The 26,381-nt window shown below is 49.9% G+C and overlaps 1 protein-coding gene across 3 annotated transcripts; it reads right to left on the reverse strand.

Moving 5' to 3' along the window:
• Positions 1 to 539: 539 nt before the first annotated feature.
• Cmtm7 (CKLF like MARVEL transmembrane domain containing 7) lies at positions 540 to 24,737 on the reverse strand. 3 transcript variants are annotated; one of them, XM_027415309.2, is made up of 6 exons: positions 24,445 to 24,576; positions 17,032 to 17,207; positions 7,038 to 7,214; positions 5,787 to 5,885; positions 2,403 to 2,481; positions 540 to 1,055 (listed from the first exon to the last, which is right to left on the reverse strand). In XM_027415309.2, exons 2-6 carry the CDS (start codon positions 17,107 to 17,109, stop codon positions 1,042 to 1,044), a joined length of 447 nt encoding a protein of 148 aa, XP_027271110.1. In that variant the 5' UTR covers positions 17,110 to 17,207; positions 24,445 to 24,576; the 3' UTR covers positions 540 to 1,041. The 3 variants fall into 3 exon arrangements, with proteins under 3 accessions (XP_027271110.1, XP_027271109.1, XP_035299929.1); XM_027415308.2 differs by lacking the exon at positions 17,032 to 17,207 and having other exon boundaries at positions 24,445 to 24,675; XM_035444038.1 differs by lacking the exons at positions 5,787 to 5,885; positions 17,032 to 17,207 and having other exon boundaries at positions 24,445 to 24,737.
• Between the last annotated feature and the right edge of the window lie 1,644 nt (positions 24,738 to 26,381).

Consider the following 26,381-nt stretch of genomic DNA (forward strand, 5'->3'; position numbering starts at 1 on the left):
TTGTCCCAGTGCACTCATGGAAATGTCCTAACTTGGAGAGAATTTAAGGTCCAGGAAATTAAAAGTCAAAGCTGGACGTGGTAGTACACAGCTAGAAGCCCAGTGCTTGGGAGCTGGAGACTGGAGGATCAGGAGTTAAATGGCCACCCTTGCCTGCAAAGCAATTTCAAGGCCAACCCAGACTACATAAGATCCTCCCAACAAATGGGGATGGTGTGTGTGTGTGTGTGTGGCTGGGGATGTCGCTCGGTTGGTAAAGTGGTTGCATGGAGCCCGGGGTTCCATCCTCAGCATCACACGAAGCTGCGTTTCCTGGATCAGCTGTAATCTCAGCACCAGGGAGGCAGAGGCACAAGGATCGGGAGTTCAAGGTCATCCTCAGCTACAGTTCAGTTTGAAGGCAGCCTGGGAGGGAGAAAGGGGAGATAAGGCATTTAGCATGGAATACATACAGAGCATAGGGGTTGAATGTGTAACAGACACAAACTGGCACAGAAAGGCCTAGTGTTACAGACATCTCATTTGATAAAAAAGCCTGCTGCAGTTGACTGATGTTTTATTAAAAACCACACTCTCCCACTCACACACACACCACGACAAAGGCAGAGAAAGGGACCGGAGAAACAGAGTGGCCATATAGTGTTTCTGCTGGCTCCTCACTTAGGACAGAGGCTCTTCAAGACCAGATTGATAGATAGGCCAGATAAATTGGGCTCCGATGCTTCCATGAGGACTCTGGTCCTGAGGGGTATGAACAAAGGCGGGTCGTCTATGCAGGTGGATCCAGAAGTCTCTCCACTGTACTCAGTGCAGTCCTTGGTACCTGAGTGTCTGTGCTAAGAGCCCAGAGTGGAGGAGTGTCCTCTGTGGCAGGCTGGAAGGAGGCTGGAGCTGCTTGATGCTCAGGAGCCCAGTGTCCTGGCCAAGCCAGGGAAGGTACAGGCCTTGTCACCTGAGCAGTCCATAACCATGCCTGGGGTCCTCCTGGGATGAGCCTGCATCCTGCAGGCCCTTTTGAGGGAACAGAGGGCGATGGCCTTGTCAGGCAGATGCATCTTGAGAGAGAAATGGAAAGGTAGGTTACCTTCCCAGGAACAGAAATCACCCTGAAGCCATGGGCTTCTTCTGTTCTGTAGCAAGCATTGTACTGACTGAACCCCAGCCCTCTAAATATGTTTTCTAAAAAGGAAAGAAAGAGGGGAGCAGAGAGATGACTTCCCAGTGAAGGGCACCTGCTGCTCATTCTCCTCGAGAGGACCCACGTTCTGTTCCCAGCACCCATGCCAGGTGGGTAACAACTGTCTATAACTCCAGTTCCAGGGGATCAAATACCCTCTCCTGTACACAGAAGCCCCCCACCCCTCACTTAAATATTAAAAAAGAGAGAAAGGAAGAAAGAAAGAAAGAAAAAGTAAGTCGTGGCTTGAAGAAAAGAGTGAATTAATCAAAACAGTTGTGTTGGTTTGGGCTTTTTGAAGTCTAATGTTTCTGTGTGATCGTAAAGTGTAGTCTGATGGCCTTCAACTTTGGATCTCCCTGCTGCAACCCTAACTACTGGGATCACAAGCATTTACCACCAGCCCCATAATGTCACAAGAACACGGCTTATTTCGTGTGGTGGTACACACTTGTAAACCTAGCACTTGAGAAATCGAGGCAAGAGGGCTGCCAAAAGTTCAAAGCCAGTAAAAACCATTGAGGACATATAGCAGGGTTAATTTGTAAGGGCATTCATTGTAGCAGTACTCAGTAACAAAAAAAATTAAAACCAAACCCCCCAACTGAGTAGGAAAAAGGGTGAGCATCCCCATCACTGAAAAATAAAATAAAGATTGAGAATTCTTGCAGACACCAGGAAAACGTCTGGCACATGACGATGATGGAGTAAAAGGCAGGCATGGTTCCGTGTTTTGAGATAGGGTCTCACTCTGGCATGACACAAGCCATGTAGACCAGGCTGGCCTTGGACTCACAGAGATCCACCTGTCTCTGCTCCCCAGTGCTGGGATTAAAGGCACGTACCGCCATGCCCCCTATAATTTCATTGCTTTGGAGGCTGGAGCAGGAAGATTGCAAGTTCAAACCTACTCTGGGCTTCATAATGAGACTTTGCTTAAGAAAAAAACAAAACAATGAAAACTTTGCCTACATTTTGTAAGAGTTTGAAATGCTTGTAGAATCCCAGAACTTGGGAGGCAGAGGCAAAAGGATCAGGAGTTCAAGGTCATACTCGGTCATACAGAGAGTATCCCAGGATGTATCCCTGTAGAGATGGGTAGGAAGGCAGGCGGGGTCCTTAGGTCCCACCCTCCCTCCTTCTGTGCCCTGCCCTCCAACTTTACTTGCTGAGCCAAGGACAAACCTCCCACCTGTGTGCCTGCATCTCGATGGCCGGTGCTTACCTGTCTGGGTTATATAAGTGATCTTGTAGGACAGCCACAAGCTTGCCAGGCAGAGGAAACTTGCCAGGAACCCAAAGACCTACAATGGGAGAGGAAAGGAAGCTCAGCCATCTCTCATTTTCTTCTGTGTCCTGGGAATGAAGCTGGGGAGCCATTTCACCTAGCTCCCTAGTCTGTACTCAGTTGCAGGGGGGACGTTTGGAAAGATCCATCCTTGGACTTCTGGTCCCCTGTTCAGGCCCAGGAGCCAGGCCTCTGGGTCTGTGGCCTTGTCCTTATTGCTTTAGGTAATTCTGGCCCCTGGCTTGGGTTTATATTTATAACTTAGTTGGGGCCAAGCCACTGGACTTTGATGATCCAGAACCAATAAAAAAACGAGAGAGGTGGTATTATAAATTTTAATTTGGATTTAAAAATTGGAACATTCCAGCACATTATATGGCTAGCGTCATTGGGTTTCATTGGCCTCTGGTCTCTGCCAGCTTTATAGCCATGGAAGAGCCAAAAGCCGAGGCCTTGGAGTTCAGCTTTATGTCTGCACATATTTGTTTTGTTTTTGTTTTTGTTTTTTTCAAGACAGGCTTTCTCTGTGTTGCTTTGGAGCCTGTCCTGGAACTCGCTCTGTAGACCAGGCTGGTCTCGAACTTACAGAGATCCAACTGCCTCTGCCTTCCAAGGGGATTAAAGGCATGCATCACCAATGCCTGGCTGTCTGCACATATTTAAATAAGAACAGTAAAAGTAAGTTAGGGCCAGACTCCTATCCTTTCCAAGGTCCATCTAGTGCTGGGTTTGAGGAGGGTTGAACTTGCCCTAATAGGCTTTTCAAAGATGGTTGAGGGAGAGCAATCATGGCCCTGGTATCTTGGGACCCAGGAAGCTGGTGGCCACGCACCCACCTGTGACCCCCTCCAGTAGCCACTGGGGAGTAATTACACATCTGCCAGGTTTCTAAGCCTCCGGGAAGCTGCCTCTTGAAACTACAGCCCCTTAAGGTGAGGATGGTGCTCCACCCCTGCCCTTCCTGTTTCACAGCTAAGCCAGGAGAGGGACAGGATGCTACCACTTTTGCTTAAGACCCCCGAGCATACCAGAGCCAGGTACAGGGTCTGACCCTTGGCAGTGGGCTCCAGGACTCAGGCTCTGCTAGCCTGTGGCCCAGGTGTCCTCAGACCCACACAAAGGCCTCGGGTCACCATGTCCCCACTAGTGTAGCACTGGTCTGCAGCTGACAGTGGACAGGTGTGGTCCAGGAGCAGCCCAATGAAGGGTAGACTTCCGAAAGGGTTTGGTGTTCTTCCCAGGCCCAGGTCCCTGGGTTAGGTACCCGGCTGTCCCCAGCAGCCTGTGTCCAAAAGCCTTCTCCTTGGCTGTCTCTGTGCAGATGGTCTGAGCCACATAATCAGCTCACTAGAGCCAGGCCTCGCCTCCCATTGTCTGTACTGCACAGTCCAACAGTTTATTATTACATCCCTACGGAAGGCTAGTCTACACCACAGTGCCTGTCTGTTTCATAACTGTCACATGGGCCCTAAGCTAGAGGGCTACTTTCTCATGAACAGGGACCTCATTTTGTTTTTTGTTTTTCTGGCTTCCCTGTGGTGTGATAAATGTTAGCTACTGGGGCTGACACAGTTTATGTGTGGCCTGATTATAAAACTCAGTGTGAATCCCTCCACGTGTGCCCTGAAGCACAGTGTGTTTGGTGACTGGGTCAGGGGGTGTGGGTTCCTGCACTCTTCCCCCAGCATGCACTATTGTCAGGCGGGTACCAACCTGCAGGTGGCAGCCACCTGTCTGCTTGGAGGTCACATGGAGCATGAGGAGCACTGCTGAAGGTCCATGGGGCAGCATTGTTTATGTGCGTGCCACCCCCCCCCCCCCCCCCCGCAGTCATGTTTGGTTCCCACTGTGTGCACCTGAGCACAGAGTCAGTCTAAGGGAAACTCTAGGGGCAAACTGGATGACAATCCACGGTCTGGAGAATTCTGGTGATATTTGTAAGTGAAACTCATTTAAAAGTCTTAGCTCGGGGGCTGCAGAGATGGCTCAGAGGTTAAGAGCACTGGCTGCTCTTCCCGAGGTCCTGAGTTCAATTCCCAGCAACCACATGGGGCTCACAACCATCTGTTATGAGATCTGGTGCCCTCTTCTGGTGTGCAGATATACATGGAAATAGAATAAATAAATAAAATCTTAAAAAAAAAAAAAAAAAAAGTCTTAACTCAGTTGGTAGAGAGCTGGCCCAGCATGCAGGAAGTCCTGGGTTCCTTCCCCAGTACCACATAAACCAGGTGTTGCACACTTAGATCCTAGCACCGGGGGACTGGAGTCAGGAGAATCTCAAGTTGGAGGACAGCCTGGGTCTAAAGAGACCAAGCCTTAAAACACACACACACACACAAAAATTCTTGCCTGGTTACTGGACTAAAGACCACTCAGATGTGAAGTTGGCAAAATCACATATCAGACAGACCACAAGAATCTATGGAACTTTTAAAAATGTTTCAGCCATGCGTTCATATGTGTGTATACTTTTATATGTACCACAGTGTTGTGTTCTGTACAGTCTAGCTAGCTGTATACGTTACTGGAGGGATCATTGTCATCTCTGGAAGAGATAAGGGTGCCCCTTCCAGACCTGAATACTGACAAACTAAAAATGGGGACTGGGACAAAGCTCAGTTGGAACAGTGCCCGCCTACCACGCAGGCCACCTAGGATTCAATTCCCGGCACTGCAAAAAATATGGACATGGGTGGAGCACACCTGTAATCCCAGAACTGGGGAGGTGGAGGCAGCAGGATCAGAAGTTCAAGGTCATCCTCAGTTACAAAATGAATTTGAGGTCAGCCTTGGCTATGTAAGAGTCTGTATTTTTTTTTAAGGTATCTGAGCAGGGTGATGCATGCCTCCAACCCCAGTTCTCAGGAGACAGATGCAGGAGGATCTCTGGGATATGTAGTATATTCTAGGCCAGCCTGGGATATTCAGTGAGACTCAAAAGAAAAGACAAAGACTCATGGCCATCATCACTAACTGATCACAGTACCCTTCCCTCTAGAAGCAAAAAGATGCCCAAACACTTCTCTGCAGAGCACACACTCTGCCATGAGGGATTGAAACCAGTTTGCTCCGATGTAAGCAGTGGCTGTAAGGGAGACAGGCTGTAGAGAGTAGGCCCAGCTGCTGCTGGAGCTGTTTAAGTTTGTCAACTGTCCTCAAGTCTACCTTCCTGGACCCTCTGACGAGATCCCAAGTGTCAGGCTCTTTGGAGAAAGTGGTTGGCTGGATTGAGGTAGGTATGGTGCTAAGAAGAAAGGCCCCCAAATCAACCTCTTCCCTGGCCCTTATCAGGGAGAAAGGTTGCTAAAAACATCTCACCGCTCCCGCTACCAGGCCATTCTGGTTGTAACTCTTGGAGGCTGCCACGATGGAGGCGATGAGCAGAAGCAGGGTGCCGATTACATAGTGCAGGAGTTCCTGGAAGCCAGGGCGGAAGAAAGAAGACGTGAGCGAGCGGGAGCTGCACTGGGGCAGCGGGTAGGGACGCCACACCTGTGGGACACTGAGGCTGAAGGAAGTGCCAGTCTCTCAGGCAACCAGTGTAGAAAGCTGGGCCGGGAGAACCACGCTGGAGAGAAAGGATGCTGGACAAGCAGAAGGAGACGTCTCTGATGGACAGAGCCACTCACTGAGGACTGCTTGGGTCCCAAGATCAATTTGTAGACCTTTTCCTTTGTGCTAGGTTTAATCCAGCATAAAACAAAGAACAATGATAATAAATATCAAAAGTGAAAAGCACCGAGGTCGGTGTGTCTGTCTGTCTGTCTGTCTGTCTGTCTGTCTGTCTGTCTGTCTGTCTCTCTCTCTCACACACACACACACACACACACACACACCCCACACACACACAAGTACTTACAGACTAGGTTGTCTGTCTGATGATGCATACCTATAAAAACTCACACCTAGCCTCATAGTCAACAAGGAAGAAACAGTACTTCCCTTCAGAGGTCACAGAAAAGGTCGTGACATGTGACACCTGCTCTTGTCATTTCTATCCAACATTCAGCCCCTCTGTTTGGCTAAGTCTTCACAATAAGGCAAGACAATCAAATGAAAAGCATCCACGTTAGCCAGAAGTGAGCCATTGATATTTGTGGATGATGTGATCTGGCACATAGTGGACCCTGAGGAATTCACTAAGTCCCTGCTAGAACTGATGAAGGAGTGCATTTATGCTCAGGTAGAAACCAAGGCACAAAATTAAGAATATTTGCCAGGGAGGCAGAGGCAGGAGCATCTCTTCGAGTTTGAAGCCAGCTGGCCTACTAGTAAGACACTGTCTTCAAAACAGATCCCTCTGGTTTATCTTCGCAGCCTCTGCCACCAAGTGTCACCAATGAACTCTCTCTATAGTGTACATACCCTCACCAGCTCCTTCCTTCCGGGCTTTTCCTCCTACACTGCGCGCACACACAGCAGACAGGAGTCCCAGCCTTCTAATGCTGGGAAGTGAGCTTGAGAGACCCTCAGAAGGCCAGCAGAGATGTCCACCCAGCCGTGAAGAGCCAGGGTCAAAGCAGCCATGTCCCAACCCCTGCATGCTGCCTGGGGCCAGGCCCTCCTTACCGACAGGGGCCAGCTGATGCAGGTGAGCACACGGTAGAAGCGGAAGAGATGGACCAGGTAAAAGATGAGAATCATTATGAGGTCGCAGATGGTGACTACCTCAAAGAAGCTGTAGGCGCCATAGTCGATGGGAGGGGCGGAGCTTCGCACACAGATGAAGGCAATCAGCAGTGTGACCTGTGGCAGACATGGGGATGCTGGCACACATCTGCCCAAGACAGGCACCCAGGGGGAGGAGGACAGACAGGAAACCAGCGGAGCTGGCCCCTGTCAGCCTGAATTGGCACTCGGCTACCATTCAGGTTATTCCCCACACAAATTGGCTGGGAGGCTGGAAGAATTTGCTTTCACATAACACAGGCTTTAAAAATACATTCGGGGGAGCCAGGGCTAAAGCTAATATTCAGCTGTTTCAGATGGCAAAGATGGCAACTCATCCATTGTCCTCATCAGTGGACAGCAAGTTATTATTTATTGACATGTGGCATACTTGTTCCAATTGAAGCATTCAAGAACTCTGTCAGGTACACAAAAATTGTCCTTTGTTTCATATAGGGAAATGGAGGCACAATGAGCCATTAATTAGTCCATCTAGCTCAGCTTGTTAGCCATCACATATTTGAATCAGTGTCTGTGTGCATGCTGTGAACACACACACACACACACACACACACACACACACACACACACACACACACACACACACACACACACACGGAACCAGAAGTTGACATCCCATAAACTCCTCCAATGCACTTCACCTTATTTTTGGAGACAGGGTCTCTCACTGAACTTGAAGCTCCCTAATTCAGCCAGACTGGCCGGGCAGCAAGACCCAGAGATGATGTGTACATGGCTGGCATTTTCACATGAGTGCTGGGGAGCCAAACTCGGAGTCCTCATGTCTGCCTGGCAAGCACTTTACTGAATGCCATCCCCCCAGCCCTCTGCTCTGCCCCACGCGCCCTTCTTCAGGAAAAGCCTACTTGGGAGAATCTAGATTTCACAGTATTCAGTGTGGACCTGGGTGGCTCCAAGAGGTCTCTGTTCTGTCTAAGGAGTTAATCATCCTAACTGGTAGAAAGAAACAAGACACTACCTGTAATTCAGGCTCTTTGGAGGCTGAGGAGATGCCTAAGAGTTTGAGGCTAGGCTGGGCTGCACAGGGAGTTAGGGTCAGCTTTAGGTACATAGTAAGGCCCTGTCTTAACACAAAATAAATGCAAAGAGCAACAACAGAGTATCAAGGTATTAAAAGTCTGATGGTCCGAATTGGTCCCTGGGACCCACACAGTGGAGGGAGAGAACGGATTGACACAAGTGTCCTCTGACCTCCGAAACATGTTCCTGGAATAAATAAACCGATACAGTAATAAAAATGTTTTCAAAGAGCAGTAACAAGAGCTGGACAGTGGTGGTGCATGCCTTTAATCCTAGCACTCAGGAGGCAGAGGCAGGCCGATCTCCAAGTTTGAGGCCAGCCTGGTCCACAGAGTGAGTTCCAGGACAGCCAGGACTACACAGAGAAACTCTATCTCAAAAAGCCAAAAAAGGGAGGAAGGGGCTTAGTGTGTGTTGTATTTGAATAAATTGGCTCATATAAGCCCATAGAGAGTGGCACTATTTGGAGGTGTGGCCTTGTTGGAGGAAGTGTGTCACTGTGGTGGTGGGCTTTGAGTCCTCATATATGCTCAAGCCATGCCCAGCGTCTCAGTTCAGTCCAACACCATGTCTGCCTGCAGGGCGACATGCCACCATGATGATAATGGACTGGACCCTCTGAGCCATAAACCATCCCATGCTTTCCTTTGTAAGAGTTGCTGTGGTCATGATATCTCTGCACAGCAATAGAAACTCTAAGATCGTCTGGCTCACAGTTCAGTTCAGCTCAAGGGCTCCCGGCCATCAGTTCTACTTGATGGCCGGGAGCTCAGGGCAGGAGGATCCTGAAGCATTGCTTACATCTCATCCCCAATCAGGAAGCAGCTTCCGCCTCCACTTACACAGTCCAGGGTCCAACCAGTGAACAGTGTCCCTACACTGAGCAGAACATTGCACTTCATGTGTGTGGACTCATGGCGCAGTGCAAGTGTGGAGGTCACAGGACAAGTTTCAGGGGTCATTCCCCTCCCTTGCACCATACGAGTTCTGGGGACCAGGCTGAGCCACCTTGCTGGCCTTGGTTTATTTCTGAGACAGAGTTTCATTATCCCAGCTGGCCTTCGGTTCCCTTTGAATGAGGATGACTGTGAACATCTGGTCCTCCTCTGTCAACTTCCTGTACTGAGATTACAGGCATGTGTCATCACATTCCAGTTTTATGTGGTGCTGGGAAATGAATCCAACTCCCCAGCCCAGGGACAGCCACTGGAACTAGCTCTTGTAGACCAAGCTGGTCTTGAACTCACAGAGATCCGCCTGCCTCTGCCTCCCAAGTGCTGAGATTAAAGGCGTGCGCTACCACCACCCGGCTTGGCAATAGGCACTTATAAAAGAGGCCTGAGCTGTGGTAATGCAGGCAAGGCAGGCAGATCTCTAAGAGTTCAAGGCCAGCTTGGTCTACATAACAAATTCACAGATCCTGTCTCAAAATAAATAACAACAGAAAACAAATCAACAACAAAAACCAAAATAAATAAATAAAGAAAAACCACTCAAAACACATACTTGGCATGTTTTGAAAGTAAGAGTTGTTCTAGGCTTTATGTTTTGAGAGCTGAACTCTGTCAAAAGACAATGATGGGCACAGGTGAGGAGAAAGACATCTGACACCTGGGCCTAGGGTTCTGTCTGACAATGTCCCATGGCCACAGGCACCACAGGGGAAGGCTTAGCTGAATCGCAGCTGGTGCCACCAAGAGCCTTGTTCCGAGGATGACACTGCAGCCTTGTGTTAGGGACCTGTGGAGAACAACGTGGTAAATCCCCACCTCGGGGCCACAGCCCTGGTGGGTGAAGTCCGAACCACCTGCTGCCTGGAGGCAGGCTTCCAGGTCTGTAGAATGGAGCTCTGCTGTGGGCAAATGACAGCTGCTGGTGACATTCAGGAGCAGCAGGAGGACACAGCGCCTCCAGCATCCTCTAGACTCCCATGCATGCCCCCCAAGGAAAAGAAGGGTCTAGAACCAAATGCTGTCTCACACTGCACTTCTTAAAACTAAATGTGACCTCTCCTTGGACAGCTGAGATGGCTTAGTGGGTAATGGTGACTGCTGCCAAGCATGATCTGAGTTCAGTCCTTGGGGCCCACATGGTAGGGAGAACCAAGCCCCCATGGGAGCTTGACCTCCACATGTGTACTATGGCATGTGTGTACCCACAGACATATCACACTCGTGCGTGCGCGCACACAGGAACACACACACACACACACACACACACACACACACACACACACACACACACACACACAGAGGATTGCAGGCTTGTCCTGCTAGGCCTGGTTTAGGCAGTGCAGGGGATTGAACCCAGGACTTATTGCATACTAGGTAAACACTCCACTAACTGAGCCACATCCTTAGCTGTCCCTACCCAAGCTTCCGTCCTGCTGGATCTAGGGCAAGCCACTCCAATTACCCCACTGGAGGTTGCCCAGAGGAGGTGACATTAGCCAACCCTGATTCACAGCTGCTCAGACTTGCAGGGTTGGCCCTTAAGAGTCCTGTCCAGTCAGCAGTAAGTACTTACTGGATGTTATTAAGAATTTTTTTGTGTGGGACAGGGGTTGGGACAGGGTTTCCCTCTGTAGCCCGGGCTGGCCTGGAATCTGCTTTGTAGACCAAGCTGGCCTGGAACTCACAGAAATCCACCTGCCTCTGCCTCCTGAGTGTTGGGCTTAAAGGCATGCGCCACCACTGCCCAGCTAAGATTTTAACTATTTATTGTTCAGAAAGCTAATACATCTGTTTTCAGAACTGGCTTGGCTTCAAGCTCAGACTACCCTTGCTTTTAGTTTATGCTGGGTATAGTGGCACACACCTTCAATTCTAGCACTGGGGAGGCAGAGGCAGGCTGATCTCGATGAGTTTGAGGCCAGCCTGCTCTACAGAGTGAGTACTGGGACAGCCAGGACCACACAAAGAAACCCTGTGTTGGGGGAAAAAAATTATTTGATAATTATTCACTGAGTACCAACCACATCCCCAGTTCCCATCCTTGTCAGTCAGGACATAAGATTACACTGAAGCTAAGCATGGTGGCCCTTGCCCTTAATCTCAGCACAGGCAGAGGCAGAAGGATTGCTTCAAGTTCAAGTGCTACAGAGTGAGACTTATCTCAAACCCAAACTAAAACCAAACCAAACAAACAAACAAAAAACCAGTGTAGGGAGGGACTGGGGTATACTTTGGCAGAGTGCTTGCCTAGTGCTCACAAAGCCCTGCATTCAGTCCTCAACCCCTTATAAACCAGGCATGGTGGCACAAGCCTACTCCTAGCCTTTGGGAGGAGGAGAAGGAGGAGGAGGAGGGGGGGATCAGAAGTTCAAGGTCATTTTTGTCTACACAGTGCAGTGAGTTAGAGACTAGCTTGAGACCCCATCTCAAAAAACAAACAACTGGCCTCAGGGCTGGTGGCACACTTTTAATTCCCGCACTCAGGAGGCAGAGGCAGGTGAATCTCTGAGTTCGAGGCCAGCCTGGTCTCCAGAGCAGGTTCCAGGATAGCCAGGGCTACACAGAGAAACCCTGTCTTAAAAAACAAAAGCCAAATAACTGGCTGATGAGATGTCTCAGCAGGTAAAAGCACTTGCCATGTGAGCCTGATGACGGAAGTCCATCCCAGGACCCATGTAAAAAGTGGACAGAGAACAGACTCCACATGGTTTCCTTCTGACCCCAAAATGTGAGCCATGGAACACATGCCCATGACACAGTTGCATATACATGGTAATAATAAAGTTTAAAACAAACACCAAAAAGCTCACACTGGCTTCCATTTTGCCAGGGAGAGTCTTCAGGAAGCTTGGACAAAGGGCACAGAGTGGGGCTGGTACTTTGGCCCGTATCATGGGAAATCAACTTTCAGAAGACTCAGCCAGGCTAGTCAGACCCTGTAAGAGGCCTGGCACGCAGCCTTGGGCAAGTGCCAGAAGTGTGGACCCACTGAGTCCCCACAATGAGGCTGCAGGATGCCTTGATTAAAAACTGAAGCAGCCCTGGGCCAAGCCTCTGCCAGACTGAAGAGAGCGTCAGTCTGGGATGAAAAATGACCAAGCAAATACACAAGAACCATGACGGGCCTGGGTCACAAACTGTGGGGACCTGAAGAGGACCAGGGGAGAGGGGTCAAGGCCCCCTGAAGACAGGCCTGCAGTAAGAACACAGGAAGCCAAAGGGGCGGGGGTGGGAGTGGGGGTGGAGGGGGGCTGGCAAGATGTTTACAAGTGCAGGCTCTTACTGGCAAGTCTGAGGAATGAGAGAATCAATTCCATAACAGCCAGGGGAATGCCGGGAGAGGGGAACACAGGTGTGGGAAAGGCAGCAAGGGTCCCACTCAAGACCTCCAGGGCTTTGGGGGCTCTGCCGCATGGTGATGCAGGGAGCCCTGTGGGTACACAAACAAGAGGGTCCATGTGACTGGCCACAGCAGCACCTCCCCACCCCTCCCTCACTGCTACAGAGTCCTCAGATTTCTCTCAACATTTTGAAATTGAGTCCAGGTCCTCCCATAAACCAAATACTAATGAAATTAGCTTGGGCCTCCCCACTTCAACCCTGCAGGCAGCCTTGGTCCTTGGAGGAGCAGCTGAGGAGCAGGCAGCCTGTGAGAGCACTTGGAGCAGCAGTTCTCTCCCTTCTAGTGCTGCGACCCCTTAGTACAGTCCTCCTGTTGTGGAGACTCCAACCGTAAACCTCTTTGCTACTTCACAACTGTAATTTTGCTACTGTTATGAATCATAATGTAAATATCTGTGTTTTCCGACAGTCTTAGATGACCTCTGTGAAAGGGTTGTTCAACAACCCCAAGGGATTGTGACCCATGGGTTGAGAACCTCTGACTTACAGGAAGAAAAGATGGGTCTGAGTGCTGTCATCTGTGCTCAGGCACAGTGGAAGGTGGACTCCCCTGGCCTGTATTCTCCTCAGTGTGTCCATGGTGAGTCATGTGGAAACAAAGGCCCTCCCTTCAGTGAGGTCCCTGCCCCCCTTAGCCTCCACTTATTAAAAAATAACCTGGGACAGCTGACCTTGGTGGACTCTTTCACTGGTCTGCAGGGTCACACTGAGGCTGCCTTGGCTACTGTGGAAGCCCATCAAGGGAGAAAGACAAAGAAGGCTTTTCTTTCTGTACAGAAGGGCCCCGCCCCTGGCCTGCAGGCCCTGGGAGGAAGTCAGGAGACCCCGAAGCCTCTGCTCCCAGTAGTGCTCACACTCATCCACCTGCCTAGACCTGCACAGCTCAGGTTAGCCAGACACAGGCTGGCAGTCCTCAGGGGGACAGCTGAGGTGACAGCTGGGGGAAAGCTCCATGACAAGGGCAGTTGAGGTCTTCATGAACCTTTCTACCAAGAGCAAAGACTTCCTTCTAACCCCTGCTTCAGAATTGGGTTGCAGGATAGTCTCTCTCCTAAAGCACGGCAGGTTAAAAATTAAAAAAATTAAAAATTAAAACGTTAAAAAAAATCAGAAGGGTGGTGGAGGTGCACACCTCCTAACACTCAGGAGGCAGAGGCAGAAGCATCTCTGAGTTCTAGGCCAGCCTGGTCTACAGAGCGAGTTCTAGGATAGCCAAGGCTACACAGAGAAACCCTGTCTCAAAAACAAACAAACAAACAAAACAAAACAAAAGTAAGTCGCAGAAGGAGAAAAGGATATAGATTCTGAATAACCCAGAGTGGACTGTTCATTTGCAGACATCTCAGAAGGAATGGCTGTAAGCCTCGGACACAGCGCATCTCAGAAGGGCACAGCTGGTTTAAAAGTATTTGAATCCACACACTAGAGAAACAGCCATGAGAGGCAGCCTCACGTCCCTGTCAGGTGAAGCAGAAAAAGTAGACGGCCAAAATTTCAATATCCATTCATGATAAGAACCAAACCTGAAACCTCTCAGGAAGCCAGGACCAATCTCAGCTTGAATAGAGTGTGGTCAGGAGGAGCCACGGCTGACTGTGCTTGATATGGGAAATGGCAGGCTTTCCCCTCAGGACAGGAAGTGACAAGGATAAGATGGTTTCTCATTCCTCATAATCAACTGTTTGAAGACTGGAAAGGGAAGTTCACAGCTTTATTTTAGGCAATACACTCATGTCTGCAAAACATCCAGTGGAACTCAAAAAAGGTTCTGGAAGGAATATGAGTTCAGCAATGGCCCAGGCTGCAGAGTTCAACTTATAAGAGCAGTCATATTTCTATATGCAAGCAATGAATACTGAGTTTACACACTAAAAACAAGTACCGCCTCCTTTTTGTTTTTGTCTTTCGAGACAGGGTTTCTCTGAGTAGCCCTGGCTGTCCTGGGACTCACTCTGTAGACCAGGTTGACCTCTAACTCAAAGATTTGCCTGCCTCTGCTCCTAAGTGCTGGGATTAAACGTGTGCACTACCACCTACCTAACAAATACCACTTGTAACAGCAGCAAATCGGAAGATACTTACTGAATATATAACATTGTCAATAAGTGAATTCTCCCCAGCACTGATGAGCCAGTTGAACAGAGCCTCATGCAGGCTTGTGTGTGTGTGTGTGTGTGTGTGTGTGTGTGTGTGTGTGTGTGTGTTGACAAACTGATTCTAAAATGTATATGGGAAGGTAAAGTGGGAATAATCCATCATAACAATTTTGCAGATGACCACTATCCAGTAATCAAGAGAATGTGGATTGGGCTGGAATATAGACCCATGTTGGTGACACTGAGGAGGAGATGGGGACAGGAGGGAAGGGAAGAGAAGAGAAGGGAAAGGAAGGGATGAGACTCCCCAAGAATACAGTCAACTAATGTTTTGTTTGGCAGAAGTACAAAGTAAGGGGGTGGGGAACAGCTCAGTTAGTGAAATGCTTGCTACACACTACTGTGAGGACCTGAGTTCTATTCCCAACATCCACGCACAGCTGTGCACACCTGTGACCCCCATGCTGAAGAGGCGGGGTTGACAGCCAGCCAGTCTAGCAGAATTAGTGAGATCCAGGCACACTGAAAGACCCTGCTTCAAAAAATAACAAGGTGGCAGGGGCTGGAGAGATGGCTCAGTGGTTAAGATCACTGACTGCTCTTCCGGAAGACCTGGTTCAGTTCCCAGCACCACATGGCAGCTCACAACTGTCTGTAACTCTAGTCTCAGGGGATCTGACACCCTCACACAGATACACATGCAAGAATAACACCAATGCACATACAATAATTAAAAATAATAAGGTGGGCTGGTTGTGACAACTGCCTGCTTTTAATCCCAGCACTCGGCAAGCAGAGGCAGATAGATCCCCGTGAGTCTGAGCACAGTGTTGTCTCCAGGTGGAAGGCATTGATAGTGACCTCTTCGGAAGGTAATGCTACAGTGGAAGGAAGTTCAATGAGAAAAAGACCCTGCAGAGAATATAGGTCAGTTAGCACCAAGCCCCGAATTCTAGTTCAGTCTCCAGCACCACATAAACCAAGCGTGATAGTGAACACCTGTAATTTCAGAAAGCGTCTAGACTGAAGGGGGAAGAAAGAGGCCTGACCTCGTGTGATCACATGACCCTGGGGCCCTAGAGCAGAGTTAGTGGGTTGTGGTGAAGTCTGACTAAGACCTGTAGATATCATCGTCAGTGCCATTGACTACTTCTGTTAGCAATGGGACTGCAGCATGTAGAGAAGGCCCTTTCTGGAAATGTACACTGGGAACACCACATGGTAGCGCGCTCCCAAAGGTTCAGAGAAAACACAGCAAGCCAGGCTAGCTCTCGCCGCCTCCCACGTCCCGTATAGGCATACTGCTGTGATTACAGATGTGTGCTGCTGGGTCTGGATTTTCTGTGGGCCAAAACTCATGTCGCCAGGCTTGTATTCATGCAAGCACTCTCATCCACCGAGTCATCTCACCAGGCCTGTGAGCTCATCTTTAAAAGAAGGCGTCAGAATGGTATGTAAACTTAGCACTGAGATAGGGAAGGTTTATATGCTATCTAATGGTTTGAAGGAATCTGGGTGCAAACACTGTCCAAGGCCAGGCACAGCACTGGTCTGGAATGTATTTCTTATCCTCTGTCACCACTCTACCATCTGGGAGTGGCTCTCTGGTGTTTTCTTTCTTACTGGGTTCTCAGCAGACAAAGGGAGTAGCATGCTCCAGGAGGGCTGAGAAATAATTGCCATTCAGAGGGGCTGGGGGCTGGTCAGCGCTGCTCAGCAGGCTTATTCCTGGGGTTGAAGCTGTTTAGAACCTGGCCACACTTGCAAGTCTTTCATGGGCTGTGTGAGCTTCCCGTGGCTTCTGCAGCCAGTGACCCCAGCAGACGTTTATCCCTTGCAGCTCTGGGAGCCACATCTGCACCACTGGGTGGAAGTGAAGATGGCAGAGTCTTGTTCTCTATAGACCCCAGCCCAGGACTCCTTCAGCTCTGTGGGGCACAGGTCCTCACAGCCACACTGCCACACACCCCTTCCTCTTTTCCTTCTTTTGCCCTCACACTGAGTTTCACTAGGGCCACTTCTGGGAGCACTTGGACTGGGGATTACACCACTGAGGAAGATGTCTTTCTTTTCTGCCTTCCAGACATAAATTTTAAAATCTGATGGATCATTTTCAAAAATGCCTTGGACCAACTTAGGTTCTGCTACAAATGAACAGAAAACACAAGACCCCTGCTAATGCCTGCTGGTCTAGCTATTCCTCCCCACCCAAACTCTGCTAAATTTACCCCACACACAGACACACACACACTAGAAGTTTAGAGTAGAAAATTACAGTTAAGCTTCCCTGCTGAAGTAAGACAACTGTGTGTTAACGTTGCAGCAACACACACACCAAAAAAAAGAGATAAATCTTAAAAAACAGATAAACACAAAACCCACCTCAACCAGCCAGGGGCTGGGGAAGGATGGCTCGGTTGGTAAAGCATCTACTAGCCAAGCAGGAACCACAGCACCCATGCTTGTATTCTCAGCACTCTGGAGGTGGGGGTGGGAGGGTCAGAAGTGCAAGCCTATATTTAGGTACATAGCAAACAGAGGCTGGGATACATGAAACCCTGTCCAAAAAAAAAGGAAAAAAAAAAAAGCTTAGTTTTTGGGCTCTGACGTGGTCAGAACCCAAGTGTCACTAGTCATGGCTTAAGACAAATGTCAGCTCCTCTGCCTCAATACTCATCTGTAAACAAGGGCATAGGACCCAGCTCCTAAGACAGTGAGACTTTAGCCAGGAAACACCCAGTGCAGCAGCTCTTACCTGCCCTTGCTCAGCCTGTTACTATTTAGTTAACTAACACGTTTCTGCTTGGGGTGGTGTTGCTTGTCTGCCTTTGCTTCCTCTTATGCAGGATGGGCAGTGGCAGACAGTTGCTCAGGGAGGTTGGAAAGAAAGTCTGGAGGTCCTGCTGCAGATTCTCATTTCCCTGCTTTCCATCTTCCACTGCACGGCCTTGGGAAGAAGGGGCTCCTGAGATCCCTGTCCTTTAGGAACATCTGGAATGCTCGTACCAGCAATGTCTCACTTGCTCCATCCAGCCCTTGTCCTAACCTGGGGGCACGGAGGGGGCCTGCCTCAGGACACAGTCAGGTCTCAGCCTTGCTGACAGCCAGCAAGGAGTGGAGTGGGGTTCACAGAGTATTGTCACATCCTGGAGTTCAGGGTTCCCTTCCAACTGGGTCCTGGCCCTGGAATGCCTTTCTTGGCCTGTGAGAAATTCAGGGGAGTGCAGCCAGCCAGCCATGAGGACCTGCAGAGCCAGTCTGGTGACAAGGGAAGCAGCAGCTGGCAGGTCAGAGGGGGCTTCCAGGGCTGAGGCTGGCCAGCAGCCCAGGTGGTAGGCAGATGGCAGGGAGGAAACAGATGCACTACTCACAGGCCATGCAGGAAACGGGGCAGGGGAGGAAGGAGAGGCCTTCTCTACAACCAGAATTTGAAGAACTACTCTGTTCCCGGGGTGCCACTCCCAGCACAGCCAGGAGGGCCCTGGAGGGTCTCGGGAACCCACTGGACAGTTAAAAAACAAACAAAAAACTGTGGGAGTATTGGCACACTAGGGGACCAATCACTGGCACTATAGGGGATCACATACCCTTTCCCCTCTGTGGCCCTACAGCCTGGTGCCCCCTCCTTATGGTTTCCAGGCAGTGTTACCTTACCAGTGGTTCTCAGCATAGCAGCAGCTGGCTCTTCAAGGTGCCTGGCACAGGGGTGAGTGGGTGGGGGATACTGGGCTCTGCCTAAAAAATCCTTTGGATCTGTAGCTTGAGGATATGAAGTCTCCCACTTGTGAGGCTCTACCTTCTAGAACTGTCTACAGTCACTGTCGCCATTAATTAAGTACAGGCACATTTCAAAGCATGCCTGGGTGGCCTGTCATTGTTCTTTTTCCAAATGCCAGGCACCAAATTCACTATTACAATTATGATTACTATTCTACTTGGCACCTTGAAGTTTGTGGACAATAAAGGGACAGCCATTAACTTATGGATACTAGAATTCTAAAAACTAGGCCCAGGAGGTTGATAAATGCAGCCTAGGAGAGAGGTGCCAGCTGTGTGAGCCAGATGACTCAAGCCTAGTCTCCAGAACCCACATGTGCAGATCAAGTTTGGATGTGTGCAAATGCACACGTGAGTTCTTGCCAGTGCACACACACAAATTCACACACACAAAGTAAGTGAAATAAAAAATATTTTAAGTCTAGAAAAGTCTGGGCTGTGGTGCTGCCTCTAATCCCAGCACTCAGGATCTCTAGGAGTTTGAGGCCAGCCTAGAAAAGTGTTCAATGCCATCACCTCCGAGGGGCATGAAGCTCTCCATTTCTCTCTGCAGAAGGCAAGTGCGTCTATGCCAAGGAACTACTGGCACATTGTTCAACATGATTCCTCTACAAGGAAGGGTACTGCAGCCGTGTTTACACAGACAGGTCAGGAAGCCTGCAAGCTTGAAAGTGGGGCAGGGGAGAGGCTGTAACATGAAGCAGTGCTCCCATGCCTGGCTGCAAACTACACTAGGAAAAACCAAATTGCAGCTGGGCCTGCTGGGCCGGCCTGTCATTCCAGTACTCTGGAGTTGGAAGCAAGAGGATCGTGAGTTCAAGGTTGTTCTAAGCTACATAGTGAGTCTGAGGCTAATCTGGGCTACTTTGGGGAAGGGGCCATGACACAGCTGGTAAACTACTTGCCACACACTCCATCATGGAGTTTATTTAAAACCCTCATCAGCAAGCTCCAGGTCCCAGTGTGGGACCCTGGCTCAGAAAACCTGGCTGACTGGCTGGCCGAGTGGTGGTGGTACACACCTTTAATCCCAGCACTCTGGAGGCAGAGGCAGAAGAGACAGATCTCTGTGAGTTCGAGGCCAACTTAGTCTATAGTGTTAGTTCCAAGACAGTTAGGGCTGTTACACAGAGAAACCCTGTATCAAAAAAACCAGAAAGAAAGAGAGGAAGGAAGGAAGGAAGGAATAAGAAAGAAAGAAAGAAAGAAAGAAAGAAAGAAAGAAAGAAAGAAAGAAAAAGCCAGATTGGCAGCTCCTAAGGATAACACTGAGGTTGACTTCTAGCCTCCAGACACAGTATGCTTGGGCACAAACACACACACACACACACACACACACACACACACACACCCCAAACACATGCACAGACAAGCACCCCATAAAGCCAAACAGCAGGTAAATGTAAGTTGTATTCAATAAGCCCAAAGTTGGCATCTCATAGCATGTGTACATTGACATTCTAATTTTGTTGTAAATCAACACCAAAATTATATGTATTTTCTACAAAATCCTAAGTTTTACTTATCACTAAGATTGGAGGAGGGTGAATGGGGGAGTTTGTGTTCTCTGCACTTTGGATGATATGGGTTATGAACAAAGAACAAATCACTTTAATTAGGACAGATAAAGCCTAGTTAGTTTTATTGTCAATTTAAAGAAAGATTTCTTTTTCTTCCATATGATGAGTGTTTTTCCTGCATGTATGTCTGCATGTATGCCTGGTGCCAACAAAGGCCTGAAGAGGGTATCAGATCCCCTGAAACTGGAGTTACAGACAGTTGTGAGCTCCTGTGTGGGTACTGGGAATAGAACCCAGGATCTCAGGAAGAGTAGCCAGCGCTAAGCCATGTCTCCAGTCTGATCCATTTTTAATTTGGTTTAGCCTGTAACCGAAAGTGGCTTCCTGTTCTCAGGTCAGGATTGGGCAGAATCTTAGCAGTGTGTTTCTTGGCTGCCCTTTAGTCTCTGTATTTCTAGAGGGAGAAAATGAGGGCACAGGCCACACTTGAATGGGGTCTGAGTGCACTTTTAACTAATATAACAAAAGCTTTGAGGGACGCTAACATTTATTTATTTATTTTTCTCTTTTTGAGGCAGTCTCACTATGTAACCTTGGCTGGCCTGGAGCTTGTTATATAAACCTCATGCTGGGAATCTGGAGTTCAAGGTGTGTGACAACATGCCTCCCCCTCCCCCAGGCAGGGTCCACTGTAGTCCAGGTTGGTCTTGGACTCTCTATGTAGCCAAGGATGACCTTGAACTTCTGATCCTTCTGCTTCCACCTCCTGAACAGCAGGGATTATAGAAGATTCCAGAAGGTTGTCCTCTGACCTCCATGTCTATTCTTTTCCTCCCAGCTGTGGCCCCTTGGGCACCCAGGTGACACCAGAAGACTGGCCTATCAGCCTACTCTCTGTGATGCTGGGCAGCCTGGGGGTGTCCCTGAAATACATTCCTGCTTCCCATACCTGGAGGCTGCCCAAATGCTCTTTGCGCCTGAACTGCTTCTCTAAAGCTATTTTTTCAAATGGCTGACTGGGCCTTAATTCTCATCTCCTGTAAGTCCAGTGGCCTTTAGTATAGTCTCAACAGTTGTCTAACCACCAACCACAACTTGTAACCGTTTCAGTCACCACCCCTAAACCTCTACCCGTCAACAGTCACTTCCGACTTCCTTCCAACACTGCCCCAGGCCCAGCCCTAAGCAGCCACTGATTTTTCATCCGTGTCTATACATTTGTCTATTTTCAGCATTTCACCTGTTCTTACCCATAGAATATGATCTTTTGGTGGGTGGCTTTTCTACTCCACTTAGCCCAATGTTTGCACAGCTCCAATTCAGTTGCATTTCTCAGTAGCCAGCCTCCCTTTTCTTTTGCTGTATAAATACATAAGTGTAGTGCTTTTATTTTCCTATTATTAATTCATTCATTTGCCATTTAGTGGGTTGTCTATGTTTCTAGCTTCTGGTTATTGTGAATAATGCTACCATGAAAATGAATATATATGAATGTACATTTTCACTTCTAGACTAGCAGGAGTAGTGGTCACATGGCACTGTGTCTGTGTGTGTGTGTGTGTCTGTCTGTCTGTCTCTCTCTCTCTCTCTGTGTGTGTGTGTGTGTAGCAAATTCAGGTCTTCTGAGGCACAACATGCAAGCTACGGGGGCATACTGCATCCTCAGTGTCATTTTACACTCCCAGAGTTCCAGCCTCCTTACACCTTCCACATCGTAGCCACTTGTCATCTGTCTTTTTTATTATCATCAACTTCAAGAGTGTGACATTGTCTCACCATGGGTTTTGATTTCTCTGGGTAGTTTGCAAGTTCAAACTCTGCCAGAATTGTGTGTTCTGGGGGTGCCAGGTGACACCTGTGCAAACCAGACTTCAGCTGCTCCCACAGGCTGTGTGGCTTTAGGTGCTCATAGCCTTTCAGGTGGTTTCCTCACTAGTCAGTGACTCCATTCCTTAAAAGCGTTTAGCGAGATGAGACGGTCATGGTGTACAACATGCAATTCCCTGCACATTATTGAAAGTTGGTTTAAAAAGAGAGAGAGAGAGAGAGAGAGAGAGAGAGAGAGAGAGAGAGAGAGAGAGAGAGCTGGGTGTGGTAGTGTGTGCCTTTAATCTCAGCACCCGGGAAGTAGGGGCAGGCAGATCTCTGAGTTCAAGACCAATCTGGTCTACAGAGGAGTTCCAAAACAACCAGGACTACACAGAGAAACTGTCTGGAAAGCCAAACAAACAATAAAATGCTTTTAAATGAATTCCTTCAAGAACAGTGATCATATCACTAGCCCATCGAGAAAGCTGAAAGAAATCGATCACAGGAGTACAAGAGCCACACCTGGGTCAATAATGCCATACCAAGCACCAGGGCCACATGAGACTTCATTTCCAGAAGTGACAAGCCCAGAGGAGCCCAAGGCAAGTTCCCCTAAATTGTCAGGTACCACATAGCCCAGGCTGGCCTGGAACTCACTGAGTAGCCGAGAATGACCATGAGCCCCTGCTTCTCTTGCCTCTACCATCTGAGTTCTGAGCCCTGAGATAAAAGGCAGGAACTGCCACACCCAGTTTTATGGGGTGTTTGGAAGCAGTCACAGGGCTCCCCATTCTAATCCAGTACTTCAACCAGCTGAGCTACAGCCCAGCCCTGGGCTTTGCAGTTTTTAGTTTTTAATTGTGTATCTATGAGTGGGCAGGTCCATGATAGCCAGGGAAGCCAAAGGCATCAGATGTCCCCAGAATTAGAGTTATAGAGATGCCAAAGTGGGTGTGGGAATTGAACTTGGGTCCTCTGGAATGGAAGTACCAGTTCTTAACCACTGAGCCATCTTTCCAACCTCAACCTTTGTGGTTCTTAAGGTAACACGCTAAACAAATCTCTTGGTTGGAACACACTGACAACACTTCCCACAGAGCTGAGAAACAGAGGTCTGTATGTCACTGAGATGGTGGCCCCAGAGGGTGCTGTCGGGGTGGCTGCTTCTGTTCACCCACGGCTGATAAGCGAGAGGCTTCTAACAATGAAGATCCCACGTCAGAACACAGTCGCTGAACAGCTGGGCAGAGGCAGGAGCCAGACAGGAGGCCCAACAGGCAGCCTCACTCCCGGGATTTGATGAGCCAGCTGCCCGCAAAGGAGGGAGACTCCTGGCCTGGCAGTAGGCGGATGAAGTCACTGTTAAGATCTTTGCCCTCTGATTTGGAACAGGCCCTTTCACTGTCGTTCACAAGCGGGTACAGTACAAACCCATGGGCCAGCATTAACGTCTCTCCCCTCCATCATTAATTTTGTGCACCAAAATCGCAGGCTAGAAGAGACATTTTTCTTCGGCTTCACTTGTGGATCCAGGCAGAGACCTCTGAGCCAAACCTTTGCCCCTGGACCTCATCTCCACCTGTGCCATCTTTTACAGATCAAAGAGGTGGCCTCTCGGTTTTGTTTGGCTGGGACCCTTACCCTGGGTCCTGCACACCGCTCTGCTCAAACCAAAACTGCCGGGCACCAGACCTTTTTAAAATGCCGCTCTGTCCCAATTTTGGTCCATCCAGGTACCCTTCTTAAGAGAGGCAAGAGCTTCTCCCTCCTCCCTTTCCGCAGGGAAAGCCAGTTGCCTTTCTACACACTAGGCAACAATTACGGATGGCAGAAAGCCCTGGCCCTATACCCCAGCCCCTGGGGGCTGCTCCAGCTTGGCAGGCAGGTCCCAGCTTCCGGGTTGTGACCTTGCACCCGGGTCCCTAAACTTCTGTCCTCACAGCTTACTACAAAACTACTACTCCCCTCTCCACCCATGGTAAGGGGGGCATCAAACGGCCCAACCCAATTTCAAAGCACACGACACAAACAGAAAAGGTATTGAAGATGTTTCAAAGAAGTTGAAAACAAAAAACAGGAGGGCGGAAAGAATGGCGTGTGAAGAGCCAAGTGGAACAGGCCTGGAAACTTCTGGCGGGGCCATCCCTGCCTCTCTCAGAGGCTTTTGTGCTGCCCTGGTCACACTAACAACCAGCCCCCTCACCCTTCCTGGCTCCAAGTGACCACCAGAAGCCCCTCAGCCACAGGCCTTTCCAGTTAACCATCTGCCTTCTGAGAGCCCCTGAGGCCTGGGGGAGCGCAGGGGACCCGGCCATGGTCTTAAAGGCGGCGCTTTTCCCGGTCCCCAGCAGAGATCGGAAAGCCAAGCCGAGCCCTCCGCTCTCGGCGTGGCCTGGGGATGGCAGGGGACAGCGGGGAACTCTCCCTCCCCTGCCCGGGTGCGAGACGCGCGGCCTGGAGAAGAGGAAGGAAGACGAGGAGGAACTTGCACCCCAGGTTTCGGTGGGGAAGCGGACCGGGCCCCGCAGGGCGGCGGCTGGGGAAGCGAGAAGGGGGTTGGGGATCCTGCGGGCTGCTCCAGGAACTTTCTAGCTGACGCTGGGGACACCAAAACGGTGCGCGGTGCTCCCGGGGTCCCGGCCAGGTGCAGCCCCCTGTACGCGTCCCCAGGCCACTCCACGCTTCTTACCATCTGCGCCACTTTGAGCAGGGCGCCCTGGGTGCGCGGGTACACCGCGTCCAGCAGTCCCTCCGAGGGCTGGCATGGCCCCGGCGCGCCGCCGCTGCTGCACGTGGTCCGAATGAGCCCCGATCCATGCGACATCGCGGGGGCCCAGACCGGCTGGCCGCCTCCGGGGCCCCGGGACCTCTGGCCAGTAAAGCTGGGACGGCACGGGACGGGGCGGGGCGGGGCCTCGGGGGCGGGGCGCACCGCTCCCTCTTCCCAACTGTGGCGGGACACAGAGAGGACCCGCGAGCCGATGCCCCGCAAGCTCCTGCCCACCAGACACGCGGAAGTTCGACTGGCGTGGGCAGGAAACCGGACGCCTGGGGCCCTGGCCTCTCCCAGGAGCGCACCGCCCAGGTCACAGCTGGTGACGAGCCTCCAGGGATTTTTTTGTGTGGGTGCGGCTGCCGTTGGGTGCTGACACCAGAAGAGTGAAATGCCCCGAGAGTACCTTGCTGCACGAAATGAACACACACACACACACACACACACACACACACACACACACACACACACACACACACACACCTTCCTTCCCCCATCCTCCCACCCCCAGCCAAAGGCAGGCTCTTTGTAGCCGGCGGGGTGGCACATAGTTTCAATTCCAGCGCTGAGGCAGTAGTAGGATCTCTGCGAGTTCGAGGTCAACCTGGTCTACATAGTGAGCTCCAGGACCACCAGGACTGTACAGAGAGACTTTGTCTCAAAAACAAACAAGTCAGGATTTCACTATGTACCTCTGGCTAGCCTGGACTCACTATATAAACCGGGCTAGCCTCAAACTCAGAGGTATCCTGCAGCCTCAACCTCCCCAGAGTTGGGATGTAAAGGTATGCACCACACCCCACGACACTGCTCCTTTTAGCTGGCTCTAGGCTGTGTAAAGTTGGCAGTTAAAGCCAACCAGGAAGTATCTTCTTCGGTATCATGGTACATCTTTTTAAGTGTGTGTGTGTGTGTGTGTGTGTGTGTGTGTGTGTATGTGTGTGTGTGTGTGTGCGCAGGAGCACAGAAGCCAGCTGAGGATGGCCTGTGTCCTGTTCTGTCACTCTCTGCCTTCATCTATTTCTCAGAGGCCCAAAGCCCTGCTTGTGTTAGTTCTTCTTCTTCCAACTGAGGAAATACCTGGCAAAAGCAACCTAAGGAAAGAGATTATTTTGGCTCATGTGAATTTTTTTTTCTGGTCTGTTATTAGACCTGGGTGAATAGATGTTTGTTCATGTCTCAGAAGTCACATAACACAGGCTTAGTCCTGGTTCTCTTCTCTCTCTCTCTCTCTCTCTCTCTCTCTCTCTCTCTCTCTCTCTCTCTCATTTTTTTTTTTCTTTTCCTTCCTGAGACAATTCTCTGTGTAGCCCTGGCTGTCCTGGAATTCGCAGTGATCCACCTGCCTCTGCCTCCCCTAGTGCTGGGATTAAAGGTGTGTATCACGTGTTACATTGCTTATTTTATAACAGACTCATGACCTTGCAGGCAAATTTGGCTGTGAGTGGAGTTTTCCACTCTAAACTAGTTTGGGCAGGAAAGGGTGGGTAGGTAGCTAAGCTGAGTTTGGGTGGGTGGAGGGAGTGTGGGTGGTTAGCAAGACCAGCAGGGGTTAGCAGGGGTCTGGTGTTTTCTGTTCCTTTGTACCAGGACCTACGATGGCTCCAGGCACCTTTGAAAATGAACTGTTAGATTTGATTTTTAACAGGGCTTGTCAAGTAGCCTAGACTGGCCAACAAGTCTCCGAGATTCTCCTGTCTCTGCCTCCCCAGTGCTGGGGTTGTAGGCATTTGGGTGCAAAGAATCCAAACTCAGGTCCTCAGGTTTTTGTGCAGCAAGCACTTTTACCTGCTGAGCTACCCCCACCCCCACCCCTGAAGGGACCAGCTCCCCATTTCAGCAGCCATAATGGC

Source organism: Cricetulus griseus, chromosome 4, assembly GCF_003668045.3.
Source record: "Cricetulus griseus strain 17A/GY chromosome 4, alternate assembly CriGri-PICRH-1.0, whole genome shotgun sequence".
Taxonomy (NCBI): domain Eukaryota; kingdom Metazoa; phylum Chordata; class Mammalia; order Rodentia; family Cricetidae; genus Cricetulus; species Cricetulus griseus.